The sequence below is a fragment of the Chlamydotis macqueenii genome, chromosome 2 (genome assembly GCF_036417535.1).
Source record: "Chlamydotis macqueenii isolate bChlMac1 chromosome 2, bChlMac1.mat, whole genome shotgun sequence".
Lineage (NCBI taxonomy): Eukaryota > Metazoa > Chordata > Aves > Otidiformes > Otididae > Chlamydotis > Chlamydotis macqueenii.
In genome coordinates, this window is record NC_141557.1 from 14505059 (window position 1) to 14525222 (window position 20164).

General features: G+C 37.9%; 1 protein-coding gene across 11 annotated transcripts in view; it reads left to right on the forward strand.

Annotated features, from left to right (window-relative positions):
- The window catches only part of PARD3 (par-3 family cell polarity regulator), a 450332-nt gene extending 433410 nt beyond the window's left edge, over positions 1-16922 (forward strand). For all 11 annotated transcript variants that reach the window (XM_086741984.1, XM_086741989.1, XM_086741987.1 and 8 more), the window contains 3 exons: positions 451-571; positions 10347-10474; positions 14825-16922. In XM_086741984.1, the coding sequence (XP_086598110.1) occupies positions 451-571; positions 10347-10474; positions 14825-15215 (640 nt within the window). In that variant the 3' untranslated portion in view covers positions 15216-16922. The remainder of the gene's footprint in view (positions 1-450; positions 572-10346; positions 10475-14824) is intronic.
- The last annotated feature ends 3242 nt before the right edge of the window (positions 16923-20164 follow it).

A 20164-nucleotide genomic window follows, 5' to 3' on the forward strand; every position in this document is an offset into this window, starting at 1 on the left:
TATAGGTAGGGCCTTCAGATATTGCAATGAATTTGATGCAAAGAAAGATCTGACAGTGCTACCGATTATTGATTGGGAAAAAGTATCTTTCATGTTTATTCAGTAGCAGAGATCATTAGGACTCTTCTCTTAATTTCCCTTTATGTTAAGTCTGACACTAGCACTATTCCTTTTAATTTCTAGGGGTAGCATATACTGAAAAGATGCCAGTAACTTTTGATGATTTTTAGGAATAGCCTCATTCGTCCTATCCTTACACCATCTGAAGTTTCTTTATAAGTCAAACGGCATTAATCATCTTTAAAAATGTGAAGATCTTTATATTAAATGTGTGGAAATTATTTTTAAGTCTGTACTCCTGCACTGCAAGTAGCAGTCCTGTGCTAAGAAATTACAGTCGCAGATGGCAGTTCCCAAGTATATTTATTATTTCCATCCTCCCTCTTTTAGCAACAGGTCAACCCCTAACAATCATGACCGGATACAGCGCCTAAGACAGGAGTTTCAGCAAGCAAAGCAAGATGAGGACGTGGAAGATAGGAGACGTACTTACAGTTTTGAGCAGCCATGGGTAAGTGTGCGGAACCTGTCAAATCTGGGAAGGCTGGCCAACTCCCGCTGCCCCCGGGCCGGTTGGGAGCAGACTGATAGGGATGCGGGGTCCTCCACCTCCACACTTCTGCCCTTTCTGTTCTCTCCATTTTTGGTTCATTGATGTTTATTTCATTTTTAAACTTCTTCAGCCATCTGTCCTGTGTGCATATAGCATTATTTGCTCTGTGTTTAGACCCTCAGCTCTGTGAGGTACTACTTGGATTTTTTTTGGCTCAAAGACAATATCAATTATTCTGAAATTTTGTAGGAAAATCAGAACGAAACACATACTAACAATAAATAATTTAGAGAGAACATGTAACCTTGTAAATGCTATTTTCTCTGAGGCGATATCACTGTGATTAGTTCTTTTCCTTAAGAGGAAGGGCTGTGTATTTTCACAGTAAAAAAAGACAGAGATGCATGGCAGCATGCTTCACAATAGTGCCCCTTTGCCACTTATATTAGCCGAGACAGTTCTGTCTCGAGATATACGTCCTAACTGATCATTTAAATACTGTTCAATCTGATCTAGCGATGTGATACAATTATGTAAATCTATGTGCTTATCTTGTTTAACGTAATTGAATGAATCAGTGTTGCTTTTTAATCAATTACATATCCTAAATTAGAATCCTTTAAATATGGAACAAATATTTTATTTTATTTTTGTTTAAAATTCCACAATAAAGACGGTGAACAATTTACTTGCATTCCAAAAAAAAAAAAGCAGGAGCTGTATGATGAAGCAGTAGAATCTCTCAGAGCTTCCTCTGAAGCGGGTGTGGGTGATGGGTTATTGTTATTTAGCATTACGATGCACACAAGGCTGAGATGGAAATAGCTGAAGATCCTCATCTACGTCTATGAAGTCACTGAGAACAACCTAGGTAACATCATAATGCTTATGACACCTGTGTTTACCTGTTGTGGTGGATATAGAAGATTTTTTACTTTTATTGGGTCTTTGTGTCCTTGTCCATCTTAAATTCACCAGTTTGAATCTGTGGTATTTTTAACATGCAGCATGGAGAGGAACAAAGGTAAATGTGTCCCTAAATGACCTAACACTGCTTAACATACTGTATCAGGATATAGGCTTGTCTTTTCTCATGTTGGAAAGCCTTTAGCCTTCTCTGAAATTTAATAAATAAACATTTTTTTAATGACCAGATGTTTTCAATTTAATGTGGTGAAGATAATATGATAGCTCATCACAGTTACAGTGTAGCAGTTTGGGGGAGAAAGGGGGCTGGGTGTAGGAGGTACTTTCCGTTATGCCTATCAACTGCTGCTCAGTCTCCAAATGAGAGATTTGAGGAGCATTCTTGGGAAAACTGTGTATGAGAAAAGCTTGCACTCTTGAAGACTTGGGAACATAACTACTGAAGGTCCTGGGCCAAATTGTTGTATATCTAAATGCCATAGCAACTTTAGACAGACAACTTGGCTTTTATTATAGTTTCTTGTAATGAGCGAGGAGGGAATTATTTGGATGACAAGCTGATTACCTTAGGAATGGAATAATTTCCTAAATTGTGGGTCAGAACACTGACCTTTCCTTTTTCTCTTATTCAAACAAATGGGATCTCACTGTTTACTCCCCTAATACAGATCATGCAAATGAGCTCGAAGTGACTAATTCAGCTTAATGTATTAATATTAATTCTGAAGCTTATTGTTGCTTTTGTAGGAGCTGCTCTGTTGTTAAATACATAGGTGAACAAATGTTTTATTTTAGATGAATACTTTTTAAAAATTGGTCCAGAGTATTTTTTAATTATAATTTTTTTTTTTCCATCATGTACTCCAGCCTTTCAAGATCACAGTGCTTGGAAAGGATAAAGCAATGATCTCATCCATTTCAGAGTTCACAGTCGTTTCAGTGTTAAGGACCCATAACCCTCTCTGTTAAGGAGTGTGTGTTACTTTAATATATTAGTCTAAAATGACGGACTTTGTTAAGACACCCTCTCAAAACAGATCCAGATGTATTATTAATTTCCAGTGACAAAAAAAAAAAAAGACAAAGTTATTTATAATACATATGCAGGAAAATACTTAGATACATTCATCAACGTCTTTTCATTCTTCTCCATCTGTAAGCTGTTGGTTATAAACCACAGCAGTGAAAAGTGCACCTGTATCTGGACTGTTGTTGAAAACTGTGTTTTCACCTGAGGGAGATGGGTTGCACAGCCTACATAAACAAAAGGCTTTGCATCCAGAGAAGCCTCGGAGCCACATGACAGCAGCCAACTCTGACCTGGTTTGGATAGAAAGAGAGGAAAAACCCATCCACAGAGAAGCATGTGCTATGAGGTGATAAGTAGTTTGCATTTCTCATTAACAAGATGATGGGAGAGTTGAGGATAGGGAACAAAGTGCTGATGTGATGTGGGACTATTGGTTACCTTAAGGAAGTGTAAATGAACACAATGTTTGCAGTGTAAGTAATGGATACTGATGGAAATCTGGCAGCTCTGATGATATTCAGAGGAGTTCAATAGCTCAGAAACCTGCTAATCTATTACCAAAATGATCCTGTGAACATCACCATCTCCAATCCATCCCAGACTATTAATGGCCTGTGCCACAGAAGTCTAGTTACCTGTGAAAGATACCTCAGTCTCCTCCAGATGCTGGAGACAGATCTCCATATAGTAGAGCACTACACATAGAATCATAGAATTGTTAGGATTGGAAGGTCACCTAGTCCAGCCCCTCTGCAAGGAGCAGGGACATCTTCAACCAGATCATGTTGCTCAGAGCCCCATCCAACCTGGCCTTGAATGTTTCCAGAGATGGGACATCCATCGCCTCTCTGGGCAACCTGTTCCAGTGTTCTACCACCCTCATTGTAAAAAATTTTTTCCTAATATCTAATCTAATCTACCTCCCTCTATTTTAAAACTGCTACCCCTCATCCTATTGCAACAGGCCCTACTGAAGAGTTTTTCCACCACATCATGGTGGCTCTGAGCGATACCCGTGGCAGAGAGACTGACGCCTGACCCCCCATCCCTTTCTGCTGTGCCCATCAGGTGAAGGTTATTTCCCTGTAGAAGTGCAACGCGACAGAGCTGGACTTCTTGCCTGGCTGTGTTTGCCCTGTCAGTAAACAAAATACTTGACTGCCTACGAGTGCGTTCATACAGCATCAGGCAGCTTAACAGACACAAAAAGTGATAGCGCTGGAATGAGATGACACCGTCTATTAAGCAGCATAACATTTCTGCTCAAGGCCATTTGAACGACACACCATTAAGGTTTAATAACTGACTAACTGTTGCAACTTCTCTAAAACCCACTAGTTCCGCAACTGCGTCAAAGCTTTATGGAAAAGGTTTTTGCATTTGTTTATTTTAAGATAACTTTCTCAGGCTTCGTAAATTTTTTTTTCTCTTAAGTGGGTTTTTTATTTTTCATGTTTCAAAAAACAAAGTACAAAAGGGTTTCAAGGGCAATAGCATATGCCTGATGTTACACAGGGAAAAAAAAAAAAAACAGAATAATAACATAAAGTATGATTATACCATTTTAGTCCTGCTGGTGTTGATTCCAGACAGAGCTTGCAGAAATGTGTATCTCGGCATGTAGAATTGCATGGAATCACTATATGTCTGCTAATATTTAAGGCCCTTGCTGTTGCTGTGACATTTTTATACCAATGCAGGATTCTTTGGGGCTGTTTTTTCTATTTGATACCAAAGCTGAGTCTCTAGTTTTAGTTCTTTTCTGGGTAGTATTGGGTCTGCTGAGGTTATCCTTGCTTTCACCAGTCCTGGGGTTAGGGGATTTTGGTTGTAATTTGTTCTGTGTCTTGTATTTTTGCCTAGTCACATCTTAATTAACAGATCCCCACCTTCAATAACAAAAACACAGCAATATAGGCCTAAATGTCATGGGAGCGAACAATCCAATTAAATAAAAGGAGCATATTAAATCCATTGAAAATACCACAACTGCTTGCCAGTCCTGCTTGTTAGAAGCACAGTGATAATCAAAACACCCCACAAAGATGCAGGAGGTACAAAATATGGTGGTTTATTTCTTCATTTTTAATTTAAAAAATCAGTGCTGAAAATGGAAAGTGGAAAATTCCATTCAGAAATACATTCTTCTCCAGTCATCTCAGATCTGTTTGGATGGTGGGAGAAAATTGACATCAAGAGAGCAGCTGAGCAAACTCCACTTTAAATATTTAGGAGTCAAATAATATTTTTTTTTTCCAAAGATAATAGCTAACTGGCTGAAAATATACTACCTGACTCATCTGAGTAAAGCTTTAATTATGTGCAAGGATTTGTGAAAGGTAAATAACTGCATGATTTTAATAAAGGAAAGACTCCATAGGTCCTAATAGCATACTTAGGCATGGGCTGAAAGATAAATGCTCAGAAAACTTAGGGACTATGCTTTTTGTTGTTGTTGTTTGTTCGTGTGTAGATCTTGTCTCTAAGACAGATTTAAAGAAAAAAAAAAAAATCTGTTTATGGGACTAATTTCTTATCTTTGGATTCAAGTCCTTGACCTTTTGAAAGCCATAATGAGTTTTAAATAATTTGAAATTCTTTTAGAAAAATAAAAGCCTGATTTTTATTGCTGTAACTTCAACTATAGCATATTAATTTTACCTGGAAACATGACTAACAGGCTATATTTAAAACAAACATCGTAAAGTAGTACATTAATTCTTTCTGTTATTAATCCATTTCAAGAGTGTCTTTCAGGATATTTTAATAAAGATTCTAGGCCATAACTAGTGGAGCATTGCAGTAGACAAAGAATACCTTAGGAGCTCAATTGCTGTTTCTTCTACCCTAATCTGTTGCAGAGACAAAACCAAGTTACACAGAGCAGCCTCTCCACAGGTAGTTTCTCTTCCATTGTGTAGTTAATATCCATTCTGTGTCAAGCCTGGGAAGGATCTCATGAAACATCAGCAATTTCTTGCCAAGATTTAGACTCTGGCTTTAAAATTTTATAATTTAATTTTTTTTCTTCCACTAGTTTCATTCTACTAATTTATATGAAACAGAAAATGATGATAGAATACTTGAAAAATAAATTAAATCATTTCAGTTTGTAAACAAACACATTTATAGCTCGCAGGCATGCAGTGCATGTAAATATCCCAGGCAGAATTTCAGGGCTCTCTAAGTAAGTGGTTTGTTTCTACCATATGGAAATTTTCCTTTCTGCTGCTGCTATATACAGAATGGAAATCTTAATCCCATACCATGCCATTCAGCTTCCTACATATACACCATCAAAAGATGCACAAAGGGATGGTGTTCGAAGTAATACACACACCTCTTGGCAACTTTAAAAGAAATATTGCTACATGTTCTGCTCACCATAGCAAGATAAACAAAAAGATGGAAGTAAAAATAGTTTTCAAGGACATGTCCCAGAACCACTTAACTTTTTTTTTATCATTCTGAATTTTGATATACACAGTTACAGGATTGTCTGTCATCTGTGCCAAGAACACTTACACATAAAGCAAGCAAGGTCGTTTAATATTATCTATTTCTAATTACTGCTGAACTATAAGAAACATAGACTTTTGGGAGCCTTGTGTCTACCAGCATCCCAGGTGAAATTGGAACTTCTTGGTTAAACATAGAGCTTATTCTGGAAAAGAATTAGTATATGTATTTTAATATTAAATAATGGTCTTTTTCATAGCTGGGAAAATACTAAGAGACGTGTTCCTTTAGTAATCTCCCTATTAACCATTTCTTTATCAGCACAAAGGAGTTCTGTGAGTTTCAGTAAGCGTTTCTCCTAGCTTCTCTGTATGGTAGTGGGCTGTGAGATAGGTGTGTCACTCCAGCTGGTGGATCTCATGACACCTGAACTAGCTGGATCTCCCTGAAAACCCAGTGCCCTGGGTCGCCCCCACAGTCTCCTCTCTGTAATTCTGTGGCAACGTTGATCTGTGCCGGTCCTGGAGCATCCATGGTGCCACCGTGCAGAGCCACCCTCGGTGGGCAGAAATGCCACTCTGTAGGGAAGGAAACTGGGGTAGCTGGGAAAGAGAGGAATGAGCTTTATCCCTAAAATATGCTGCCCTTCACTGCTGATAGTGTTCGGTGCAACGTGAGCCATGGAGGTACATTCTCTGTGAAATGAAAAAATATTGTTTGCAGAAAGTGAGAGATCTGTAGAAACTTTTAACTTTGCAGCCTTGGTTTTAAATTAATGTCTCTTTGAGAAGAGAGCTGTGTAATTTCATGTATCTTAAAGCACAATTTTACATGCTGAGTATTGTTTAACAGTGCTGAATGCAATAACTATCATTGCCACTTAAATGTATTGTGGAAGACATGAACACACACTTATTTGTATAATACAACCTTGGCTGTTATTGTGGCCTTGACCGCATCCTGATTTAAAAGGTCAGTGCTTGTCATACATCTCATTGCAAACAAGGCCAGAGTTCTTATCAATCTGTGCTGCGCAGAGCGAGCTGTTGCCAGGTTTGTTGGATGATTTCAGGTTGTTTTTAATTGTTTTTAGCCTTGTGTTGATATCCATGTTAAAATTACTGTTATGTGTATGCCTTAGACATGGTCTTTCGTTGCTGTTGAAAGATGTGAAAATAGTTCAACTTTTTAAAAAATTACTTCTATTTTGTGTTGACATAAATGGGATATGCGTGTATATAGATGTGTGCTTGTGCATATATTTTATATAAATATATATGTATAAAAGTGTGCTTTGGGGATTGAGACAAAATTACCAATTAGCATTTGAAGGCGAAGATCGCTTATGATAGAAATATTTTTGGCTTATATACTTTAATTGAAAGCGTATTGAAAAGATAAATCACTGTATGGAGATTTGCATTTTTCTGCACAAGTTAAGGATCTAGAAAGGAACATGTTAACTGTATATCAATGGTATTCACTATGGTGTCACTGAGATTTTTAATTAAAATATTTGAAAGAAACGCCTTTCATTAACAAGATGGTTGAATGTAACTGTCTGTGTGTATATATGTTGTATTATGGAATATGTGGTTACATACAAATGGAATATTTTAATGTCTCATTGCCATATTTTTGGATACTTGAAATCAGATAGTAGATTTGATTATACAAACAGCTTATAGTAGATGTGAACAACATGCAGACAGGACTTTAAATCAGATTAGTTAAGTATTGCAAATCCACTTAATTTAACGGGGCATACAGGTACATATACCTTCAGAAAATCAGATAATGGATTTTAGGTGTTTGCTTTTAGATGCATCAAATTACAAACACTGTCCATTAGATGAAATTTTTTGTGAACTGCTGAGAATCCAGACTTGAGTGCTCAGGTCCAGTCATTCTGGGCACGTGCTACAGCGGGCAGACAGGTGCGATAGCCCCTGCGTCTATTGATTCCTGTGTGCATTAACAAAAAACAAAAAAAAAATCTGAAGCTATGTTTTGATCTCAGTCCATTCATAGTCCAATAGGGCTTTCAAAGCCTCTGTCTCTTTAGTAAAGGCTTTTGTGGTAACTTCAGCTCTCTGCATATGTGTGTGCATGTACTTGCATTCATGCTTTCTAGATGTCTAATGTCTTAAATTCAGCGGCAGCTCAATTCTAGCTTCACCTCTTTGATAATTCAACCATTTCCTGTACTGTAAAATGCTTTAATCTGTTATATTTACAGTGAACTGAAAAAAAAGTGAAACTATGTTTTCAAATAAAGAGAAGCAATTCTGGTTTCATGTCTGATCTGTGATAACTGCTTTCTTAGATATTACATAACTGTAGCTTTCCAGCTATATGCAAGCTTTCCAACATTGTTAACGTGGAACCCATGAAATGACGAGGCTGGCTCTAAAATCTTAGTTTAAGTGTTTTTATTCCTTATGGAGAGGTTGAGGTGGGAACTTCTAAGTTTCCCCCTGCTTCTCTGTAAGCTGCTTATAACCACACTAGAGAGAATTCACAAATAAATCTTGTGATTTTTCAGGTAATCACTCACTTCCATAAGCTGAGCCCTTCAATAAAATACCAAATGTCAGAAGACTCTCAATAAAGTCAAGAAAGTTAGAAATGTTGACATATGCAATAACTGAAATGCTGCTTTGTATGTGTTGCCCTTATTTAATATAGTAGGAAATCTCCATGGAGGTTGTTGGTTTGGACATACATACGTACGGCTTATTCATCTCTAAGAAAATTTCCCAGACGGCTGACACACGATTCTGTTTTCTCAACTTGCTGCTTCATCATATCATTCTAAAGCATTTTTCATTGGAAATACAGTTTTACTGATACTTTTACAGAGTAAATCTATGCTGACAGAGATATCAATGTTGCATTAAGACTTCTCTTAAACAAGTTCTCTGTTGCTCATAGCCTATGCTTTCACATTCTGATTCTTTTACACAATAATCTTCTTGTAATGGGAAAGGCAGTTGTTCACAAATTGTATCTGTTAAATTCTGATGCTCTATCTGCAGGGTGTTGTTATTGAAAATGAAGTTTCTAGAAGTTGTACACCTTTTTAAACTCCTCTGTGTTTCTGGCTACCTGTAGGTACCAGCCTATGTAGTAAGACAAAGGAGAAGTTTATGTCACAAATGACAACTTTCTTATTTCTAAAACTTGTCCTCAATGTATGAAGCTTTTGAAAAGCCTTTTATCTTTCAGATATTTGTCAGGCATTATGATATCTTTCTGCTGCAGAAATTATAATGGCAAAAAAAACAAAGGAGATGTTCATTTTGAGAGAAGGCGTAGATAAAAAGGCAAGAAATGCTATTACAAAAGCAGATCTGAGACAAGCTGTTTGAGTCCCAGGCTCAGCCAAGTGGTTGTGCTCCCTAAACTCCCAGTGATTAGACTTACGTGTTTGGAATAGAACTGATAATTTTAGGAGATAAAATAATGTTCTGTTTCTTTGTTAGGTGAAACCTTATTATTAAAACAACAATAAAGCCCAAAACATTATTTGACTTTTGTGGCATCCTAATTTGCACCTTGAAATCACAAAATCTGAAAAAAGTGGTGATGTAAAATAAAAAGTGGTATATCTACAAAAGTAAACTTTTTTTTTTGTAATCCAACATTTGAATTTAGCCATTCTGCCAGATCTTGACCAGGAATGCTCTGTATTTCCAGAAAGTCCATCCATTTTCAGTTGCTCTTAGTATTTGCCTCAAAGTTTCAAATTGTCAGCTTGTTAAGATGTTATCTAAAATCCTTCTCAGAGATACAGGATTCCCCACTGCCCATGTGAGACTTGCTAAATTTATCTAATTGATCATATCAAACCAGAAAATGTTTCCCTGTCTCTCAGAAAAGCAAGTGATGCGTGCCTGGACCAACAGCAAAATTGCATGGCTCCACTAAGGGAGAGCATCTCTTGAGCATACTGGTGAGGTTCGAATCAGCTGCTGTGGTCCCTCCTCCTTCAGATCCTCAGTGGGGTGTAAAACTTATCATTGCCATGGCTGAAGATCTCTTCCACCGACTTAACTTAAATTCCAGTGTTAGTATAAAAGCACAACCCATTCTGGACCAATATTTTCCCAATACATCTCAGAAACAGTAGGTCACAAACAGAATCTGTAGGACAGACCACTGTTATGGGTCAGAATTTAACCTAACTATTATGAAAGTGTTACTTGAACCACATGTTGAAACAAATACAGCTGTATGTGTACAGTAGCAATTTAAAGTATAGTTCTTTTGTAAGTATTCTGCTTTGTTTAATACATTTTAATTTTCATTTTGTAGCCAAGCACCAAGACGTACTCACAGAGTGGCAGACACTCAGTATCAGTAGAGGTCCAAATGCAGCGGCAGCGGCAAGAAGAAAGAGAGAGTTTCCAGCAAGCTCAGCGGCAGTACAGCTCGTTACCCAGGTATGGTAACTGTCCAAAGCTATTCAATGTCCGTGAGCCTGCAGCTAATTTCAGTTGTGGAAGGAGAGCATTGTTCTTCGTGCAGACACTTTTGTTTAGCATTGATATAAGGTGGAATGCATTCAGTTTGGAAGAGGCATAACATTTCTTAAGTGAGAGCATGTGGCAGCTGTTTATTTTAGGAGAATTACTTCAGAGCTGATTTCAGTGGGATTTGATGACACTCAGCACCCAACAGAATTGAGACATTGAAACAAAGCTATTCTTTGTGGGACACCATCCAGTTTAATTTTCTGCAATTACAAAAGTTTCCTGAGCATGACATGAGTTGTCCCCTTTTAATAGAGAGTTTAATAGAGAGTTGGGGCTGTTCAGGCTGGAGAAGAGGAGGCTCTGGGGAGACCTTATAGCAGCCTTCCAGTACCTAAAGGGGGCCTACAGGAAAGACTGCGAGAAACTCTTCAGTAGGGCCTGTTGCAACAGGACGAGGGGTAATGTTTTTTTTAAAATAGAGGGGGGTAGATTTAGATTGGAAATTAGGAAAAAATTTTTTACAATGCGAGTTATAGAACACTGGAACAGGTTGCCCAGAAAGGTGGTGGAGGCCCCATCCCTGGAAACGTTCAAGGCCAGGCTGGATGAGGCTCTGAGCAACCTGATCTAGTTGGGGATGTCCCTGCTCCTTGCAGGGGGGTTGGACTAGATGACCTTTGAAGGTCCCTTCCAACCCTAACCATTCTATGATTCTATGATTCTAATATGTCAGACTATTATTTTTTCTGTTGCCTAATCCTTACTTGATAGACATTCTATCTTTGTAAATGCTGATACAGAAAAAAAAATTAAAAGGAAAAAGAAAATATCAAGACCTCAAGCAAAAGCATATGGAACTGAGAAACTCTATGCAAAAAATCAAGGACCTTCATGTTTCCAGTATATACGTTTCTTCTAAGTTACTGGGTCATTAGCAATGGAATACTGAAAATTACTGCATTTTTTGTCTAAACAAATCTATATTTCAAAAAATCTTAATTTTTTTTTTTAAATTAACGGTTTGGGCAAAATTTCTTTTACTTTATATTTAGCTTTAGGAATTATTAGAAGTTTACCTAACTTGTAGTGCAGATTAGCTATTGTGGTTAAGCGTTATATGAATAGTCTGATTTTTCAAGTATCAGTGTCAATGGCTGAATGAAGAATCCTTTATACAATTTCCCTTCATTCCAGTTGTTTCTTCCAATGACGTTGTATTTTTTTTGTGTGTCCCATGTGGAAATGGTGTGGAAAATATTTTTTTTTTGTGACAACATGTATTTTACCAAGTGTGTTATAACTCTTTTTTTGAAACAAATAGGAACTTCATAATCAAAGTTATCTAATCATGAACTCTTATCCTACGAACATCTTTTTGAAAATAAAACAGATCTCTCAGATTTTCACGTGCTCTAAGACCTTTCAGTGTAGAATTTTTCTGTTAAATTTGGAAGGTGAGAAAGGAAAATGTAAAGTTAATGTGTTTTCTTAGATTGTTAGTTTGTCATTTTGAAAATCTTTATATTCTCTTTGCTTCTTATCTTTACCTTCCTTCTGAAGTGACCACACCTATTAATGCCATATTTTTTTTTACAGAGAAATTCTCTTTCAGTTTTGCTAGCCCCAGCAATGTACACATTGAGCGGATGCTAGTGTTGCTTTTAAGTTGGGAGGTTTATTTTGAGTTTTAAAACTATAATTCTTAAAACTCACTTCCCTTGTTCTCCTCAATCACTGTTAGCATTTAAAAGTTGCAACTCAGTTGTAACGTTGTTCCAATGGCAGTACTTAATACCTGTAAGGAGAAAATTAATCTACAAGAAATTTGGAAAATAATGTTTTGGGTCATAGAAATGCTTGTTCTGAAAAGAGTGACTGAGAACTTCACTCAATGTGGTTTTGAACACAAGAAATTACTAGCAAGCTAGCAATGCATGTTACTGAGTAATTAATGATAATTTAATTACTATTTTTTTTGAGCACTCTGGATATTTGAGCTGTGCTGAGAGCAGACAGAATTCCAGGATCTTGGGCTAATGCTGTAAATACTATGCTATACTCCTATAGCAAGCTGGGACATCTAGTTCTCCAGCTTTACAAACTGTTTGTAACTCTGTGACTGATCTCTAAAGAAATCTTACGCTTACTCTGAAACTTAGGTCCCAAGTTTAATGTTGCAACTATGGCTTGGTAGTGATTAAAGATTTTGCACTGGCTTCATTCTTGAGCTTTGCTGCTTTTCGTCTTGTATAGTCTCTAATGGCCTCCTTTTTTTTTCCCCTTTGTACATCTAAATCTTTAGTACTGAATGCAAATAAACTCTTGAGTCAATTTTAAAGGATCTCCCCAGAACAACAGTGAAAGTGGGCCAGCTAATTTTGAAAAAGTACCAGAAAACAGTCAATAAATTAAATTAGTTCAACTAGTCATCCTTGTCCCATGTGAAACTGTAAAAGCAATGTTTAACTCCAAGTTAATTTTCTAGTATTTAAAATTTATCTTACTTTAGATCAGAAACCTGACAGTTTCGTAGCCTACAGATGTTCATTCAATTTGCTTTTGTTCCAAGAAATGATAAAACATGGCTTAGAAACATCGTTTCTTTGGCAAAGTTGGATACGTGAAGACCAAGAACAGCTACAAAAATTTGCATAAGAATTTACATTATTTTGTAAGTTATGCTGTAATAATTTATATTCATCCTGAATAACAATTTTGATCCAAAGGTCTCAAAATCTGTTATAAAATAATGGGGATATGGTAATTTTCAAGTTATATGTGTGGAAGCAAGAGAGCAAAAACATTAGGTGACTTGTTGCATTTACTAATTGTAAAAAAATTCTCTGAGTCTTCTGTCTCTCCACTGCATATTCATTGCATGAGGCCACATTGAGTCATGTGTGTTGACATGAAAAACCAAGCCATATATAAACAACTAAATGATTTTCTTATTGATTAATGTTGCAATATATTTTCTTTTACTGCCTGATTCTCATACACTAATTTTAATCTCAAAGTGGGTATCTCTTTTGCTGCAGCACAAAATTGTTTTACTTTATCATCACCAATCTTATTTTAAATTCATAAAAGCATCAAGCAACTTGATAGTAAATTAAAGTTATTTCAAAACCATAATCTGTCTTCAAAATAATGTGATGACAAGAAGGACATGGACCTGTTGGAGTGAGTCCAGAGGAGGGCCATGAAGATGATCAGAGGACTGGAGCAGCTCTCCTGTGAGGACAGGCTGAGAGAGTTGGGGCTGTTCAGCCTGGAGAAGAGAAGGCTCCATGGAGACCTTCTAGCAGCCTTCCAGCATCTAAAGGGGGCCTACAAGAAAGATGTAGAGGGAGTTTTGACAAGAGCATGTAGTGATTGGACAAGGGGTAATGGCCTTAAACTGAAAAAGAATAGCTTTAGATTAGATGTAAGGAAAAAGTTCTTCACTCTGAGGGTGGTGAGGCACTGGAACAGGTTGTCCAGAGAAGCTGTGGTTGCCGCATCCCTGGAAGCATTCAAGGCCAGGTTGGATGGGGCTTTGAGCAACCTGGTCTAGTGGAAGGTGTCCCTGCCCATGATAGGGTGGCGAGTCCTTTCCAACCCAAATCATTCTATGGTTCTATGATTTATTGTTTAAAGATATAAGAATTTGTAATTCCTGTATGTATTTGATTTATTTATCTACCCCATGAAGCCAAAGAATAAGCAAGGAAGACTGTCTCTGCCTTTTCTTTTATGAAAGCTATAGCAAACTGGGAAACAGTCCTGATAGCATGAAATTCTTTAGTTCTGGAAATGGGAGGAAGAAACTCTCATCTGTGCAACTACCTGTCAGTAATGAGCTTTATCTTCTGACTTGTGCAGTGTTAGAGTGAGTGTTTTAAAGATCTGCCTGTTGCATTTTTAATTAACTGTGAATCTAGATTCAAATCTTTCATGAGTGGCTTTACAAGTGCTGACTGTTATCCGGTTTCTTACAAAGCAGAGCAATGTGTATGGCCTTTCGTATTCTGCAACTGAATTGTAGTGATTTTCTTAGGAATGTGATGATTGTTGTAGCACTGGATGGATTTTCATGGCACATTCCTCCTGGAGAGGCCTAGAAATGTAGTTCAACTCTGTCGGAAATGTTCTCCTAACGAAAGAGGCAAGATGCCTCTTTGGGGGAGAAGAGAAGATGACTCCTGGAAAATGCTATAGCTGGGGGAAACCTGGTGGCATTGCAGAAGCAGTCTTCTTTCCAGGGATTGTTGTCAATAACAGTAGAAGGTGAACCAGAAAATTTGTCTTAAAAGCCTTTTCCATTTTTCTTTCCAGGCAAAGCAGAAAAAATGCCAGTTCTGTATCTCAAGACTCCTGGGAGCAGAGCTATTCCCCTGGTGAAGGGTTCCAGACTGCGAAGGAAAACCCCAGATATTCCAGCTACCAGGGATCAAGGAATGGCTACATGGGAGGACATGGCTTCAATGCCAGGGTAATGCTAGAAACACAGGAACTGCTCCGTCAAGAGCAGAGGCGGAAAGAACAACTGAAAAAAAAAACTTCTTCTGAAGGGCCTAGCAACTATGACTCATATAAGAAAATCCAAGACCCTACCTATACCCCTCCTAAAGGTCCTTTCAGGCAAGATGTACCACCCTCACCATCTCAGGTAGCCAGGCTGAACAGATTGCAAACACCAGAAAAGGGAAGACCATTTTATTCGTGAGATGAAGAAAATGAAGATTGACTTATCATGCAATAAGGAACATTTTCATATAAAGACTTGTATTTTTAAAACTTTTTAAACTGATGGTACTAAGGAATATATCCATTGTCTGTTTCAGTGCCTTTAAAAATACGGGCAAAATGTTGGTGGGCCCTGTGTCTTTGCCGTTCTGTCTCAAGCGTTGAATTCATGGAAGGATGTTCCACCATTTGACAATCATAGCGGAAGTGAGCAACGCCGCCCCTGCATACCGAGTCCTGTAGCCCGGTCCAGTAGTTGTCAATGGTTTATTACTAGGATTTGTTGAAATGTGTTTTACTTTGCAGTGACTTATACCAACACACAGCTTTGTGGCATAAAATTAATGAATTTGAGGTTGAAGGAAGCATTGGCATGTCCTTTTTTATTTCTTTCGGTTCAGGAGGAAGGTTACATATCACTCTTGAGTGGATAAGGCTTAGCTCTACTCTGGATCACAGTCGCAGTTCTAAGATGTTTTACGGTGGAGTCATTACCAGTCTTTGTTGACCAATATTTAAGTGTCTATATGCTGAAAAACTATCCTTCTCCTATTACGCACATATGCACTCTTTTCCTCTCTCTCTCCCCACTCTGAGCTTATTAAAAAAGCCTTTGTCCTGACTCATGAGGAAAACAATATTAAGCTTTCAGTTATCCTGAGAATCCTGTTACAATTGCCTTATAATCTTAATACACTGTCCATTACAAATGAAATAACTGGAGAGAGACTTTTTATACAGTCACAGCCAAACCCTTGACAAGTATATTTTAGTATTTTATTAAAGATGGGAAATTATGAACAAACATAAAATTGAATTCTACTTTGCTTTACTTATAAATTAATTTGGTCATGTGGCAGTTGTGTTTAGGAAGAGAACTAGGGAGGGTGTCATCCCATGGTTGTCTGACAGACAGTTGTCTTTGTTTTGGCAAATGTTGGAGATAACTTAAAGAGCAGAAGAAATCAAAGGTTTTCTTTGGATCAAAAAACTGAAAAGAAAACGGTTTCTTCATTTTACAATTTGTGAAGCTTTGTGGACAATTGCCTTGTGCTTCCGTATACTGTATTGTTGCACCGTGATGCTACATTAAAAATAAACCTTTAAGTATATGAACGAGAGATAAGTGGAGACAAACTGTTACACATCATCCTGAAAACATGTCAGTATCCAAAAATAACTAAAGCAAAAAAGATTGCTTTAGCAGTGAGTAATATTTGAATGTGCATATGGGATATGAGAATTTCTTTTTGCAGCCGCTGTTTTTATGTTTGTTGGTCTGAACTTCATGTATTGTAAAAAAATATAGCTGGGTTGCTGAAGTGCCTGCAAATCCTGATGTGAAAAGGCTTGAGAATGGATCTCAGCACATTGTGTACAAAAAGGAAAGAGAGAAAGCAAGAAAGAAAATCATGTATTGCGTGATTTTTAAAAATGCCTATTTTTTTTTACTGGCACATTTATTTTTGCGCCAACTTGTTTCTAGAATGTATGTGAAATATCAGCACACATATCTGTGTCTTTTATGCCTGTTTGTTAACAGTTTTTGTTGTTAATAATATACTCCATGTTTAAAAGTTGTTACTAGTGACATTGGATGACAGTAGCTCTTTTACGCAGAATTTACAGAACTGTGTAAAACGGCTTTCCGTGTACATATGAAATTTAGAATAAAAGGCTGTTTCCATCCTCGTCTTGGTATTGCCTGTAGACCCTTATGAGAACTGCTGCAGACATTGAGTTTCAAAAATATTTAACAGATGTTATTTTATCCTATTCCTAATGGTTTGCGTGTGTCTGAGTGCTTATAAACATGAGCAGAAAAAAAGGAAAGATTTACAGCCCAGCTGAACACCTGAAGACTATCCTCAGAGGGAAAAACCACTCTGTTTAATGTCTTTTGCTATTTCAAGCCATACCTGTAGCATTTAAAGGGTGCATTCCTAACATGGACCTCTGTGGCACAGATCTGTCCAGGGGTAGTGTGCAGGAGAGCGGTGGCAGGAGAAGGGCACCTGCTGTGCTCTGGCCAAAGCCGGGCACATGTGAGGAAGCCCTGTCTCCACCGAATTTGTGGTTTGGGCTCTGATGGGAGCCCTTCACAGGAATATCTACATGGTTAAAAAAAAAGAAAGAAGGCAGATTTATGAATAAAGCAATATTTACAGTGCCTGTGATACTCTGTTTCCCCCATCAGTATTGGAGCTGTGTCTCGTTTTCTCCCTCTTCCCCTCATTCCTCCTTTTGTTGGATACTGCAGGAACGCCAATCATCGTTCTGTATATGCGTGGCATCAGGCTGTTACCATGGCAATAATAGTGTCAAATTATTCACTGTGACTTTAGTGTGGGATCTCAAGGGGAAGAGGAGCGGGAGCTGCGAGTTGGACAGGCAGCTTTCGGTGCCCAGATAAACTAAAGGCACGATTTTGCAAAAGACCTAAATTCTAGTGGCTTGCAGTTGCGCGTGGGGAAATAATTGCATTTGCAGTTTAGCAGGCCTTGCTGTCTCATCTCCTGACTGCATTCCCACATTACATAGTTTGATGTTTCTATGGAATTATTTGGACAGGCAAATAATTGCAAGTACTAAAAAATGCATCCACAGGAATGGAAAACCGGTTGAAGTCCTTTTCAAAATGAGATCTTTGATAAACTGTTGTAGAAAAAAGGGCATATGTTTGGAAAAGGATGAAGTACGGGATGTTTTATGTGTGATGATGGCATATGTTAAAGTTTACCCTTCTATGAAACTCCTCTTCAAGGTGTTAACAATTTGCCATAATTAGATGTGTTCATGAAAGAAGGCAGATGTTCTCTTTGGGCCGTGTCTGTGTTATGTTAGTAAAGAATAAGGTCTTTTTCTGGCTTCGTCATCCTGTCTTCTTCCTGACATAGCATAGACAGGATTTCTAATATTAACTCCCATAAGTTGCAAAGGGAGATAAGGAAGTGGGAGGGAGATATTTTAATAGAAAATGACCTTTAGTTCTGCATAGTGAATAGATTCAAAAGTTAATTGAGCTGACTACATTACTGCAGTAATTTGTTTGTGGATGCATTACCATTACAAGATTAACTCTGTAACATTAGTGTATTTAGGAATGGTCACAGGACAGACTGTAAGGGAGCTTAGAACATCGAGGAGTGGGTGTAAAGCTTGCACTTTTTTCTCTGTTGAAACCATTAAAAAAAGTCTGCAAAGCCTGCTAGTTTTTTATCAAAATAATTTGTTCATGGTCTTGAAATTCCATGGGAAAGTTTAATATTACTAATGCAGAAGACTGCTGCCTTTCTAAAAAACCCTACTTCCCCTCTTCTTGTAGGGCCTCCCTGGAAACGAGAGTGCAGCCCTAGTGAGTTATTGCATGGGCCAGATAGTTTAGTTAGTCTTTGAGAACTCTGCCATCAAAAACAGCAAAAAACTGGCGTAGAGCCCAGCTGAACATGGTTGGAAAGTACAGTTGCCATTTATTGCTGGCGAACAGCAAGAAGAACAACAAAACAAAATTTAGACCCATCATGACTGTAGATATATGGCCTGCCTTTCAAAGCTGTGCTGATGTTTTGCTCACGTTCGCTCGGTTTATGTGTCGGTAACATTGCATTTATCTGTGCTGATTGTGCTGAGAAGGGAAGGGAAGGGAAGGAAAGAGACCTTGGCCAGACAAGGAAGAGATGCGCCAGATTAGCGATGTTGGCTAAACACAGGATATTCTTGAGTAATTCAAACCTTTGAACTTGTTGTTGAGACTTAGAGTGAATTTGACTATTGTGTGTCCTGCCTTGCAAGTCTATTTTGAAAATATTTCCTAATTCTATTTGCTGTGCCTGACTGTTTCTACGTCTTTCTCTCCCAAGTCCTCAGTCCAGTTCATAGGAGTTGTGAGGAATCTGTCGGGAATGCAGATGCAGAAAAAAACTCATGTATTTTTTTATGCTGCTGTTGTGCCACCACACCCTCGCTTTCCAGACTCAGTTTAAAGTTCAGCCGTAACTTGGCAGAGGAAGAGTGAGGGTCAGAAATTCAGGATGAGGGACTGACTTAGTGAAAGTAGGGTTTGTGTGTGCGTGTACGTGTGAGCAAGAGAGAGAGAGAGGCACAGATTGGATTCATTTGCCTGTAATTCATGTCCAGCTTGAAACCCTCTTCAAAAAATCTTGTAGCATTTCTTCAGAGTTTTTTCCATCTGTGCAGAAAGCAGCTTATGATTTGATGCACATGGTTATTGCTTCATGCCTTCTTGTTCATCTCTTCTATTTTGCATCAGCATCACACTCTCTCTTTTACATCTCTTGATTAATTCTGTTACATTTATTTGTTTCTCTAAACAACATGCAATTCATTCATATCCTAGGCTGCTTCTTGCCAGTGACTGATATTTCTTTCTTAGCTTTGCAAACTTATTTTACTATTTTTCTGTCCTTGGGGGTAGTGTTATCTTTTGTAATTTACATTTTAATCGCATTTTAAAAATTTAGATTGGAAGCTTGAGTTAGGATTACAAAAGCAGAGTAAAGAATATAGCTTTAATTTCTATTCGGTGTGCAGCGCACACTTCCCAGGCAGTTGTAGGGACTGTACAGAGTACTGTCTGAACAAAATGAAGAAAAACATCAAGCCCAGGAGGTTTGGAGGAAAAAAAACTTCAGGAAAGTTTTGAAAATATTTATGCCCGCTACATGAGACCTACTGATAAAAAAAAAAAAGTAATTCCTTAGAAGTATCACTCTCTGTCTGAATGGTTGATGGTTTCAGAGCTCAGACTGACGTGACTGTGATTTAAAGCCAGCCGGATGGAAGAGAAAGCTGTTTGTGCCCTTCCAAAGGATGCCAGGACCCTCTTCCCTTGCAAATTGGCTCCCAAAATCCTGGTTTCAGCTGCATATCTTACAGCAGCTAAGGTCTGGAATGGGCTTACGTTCACAC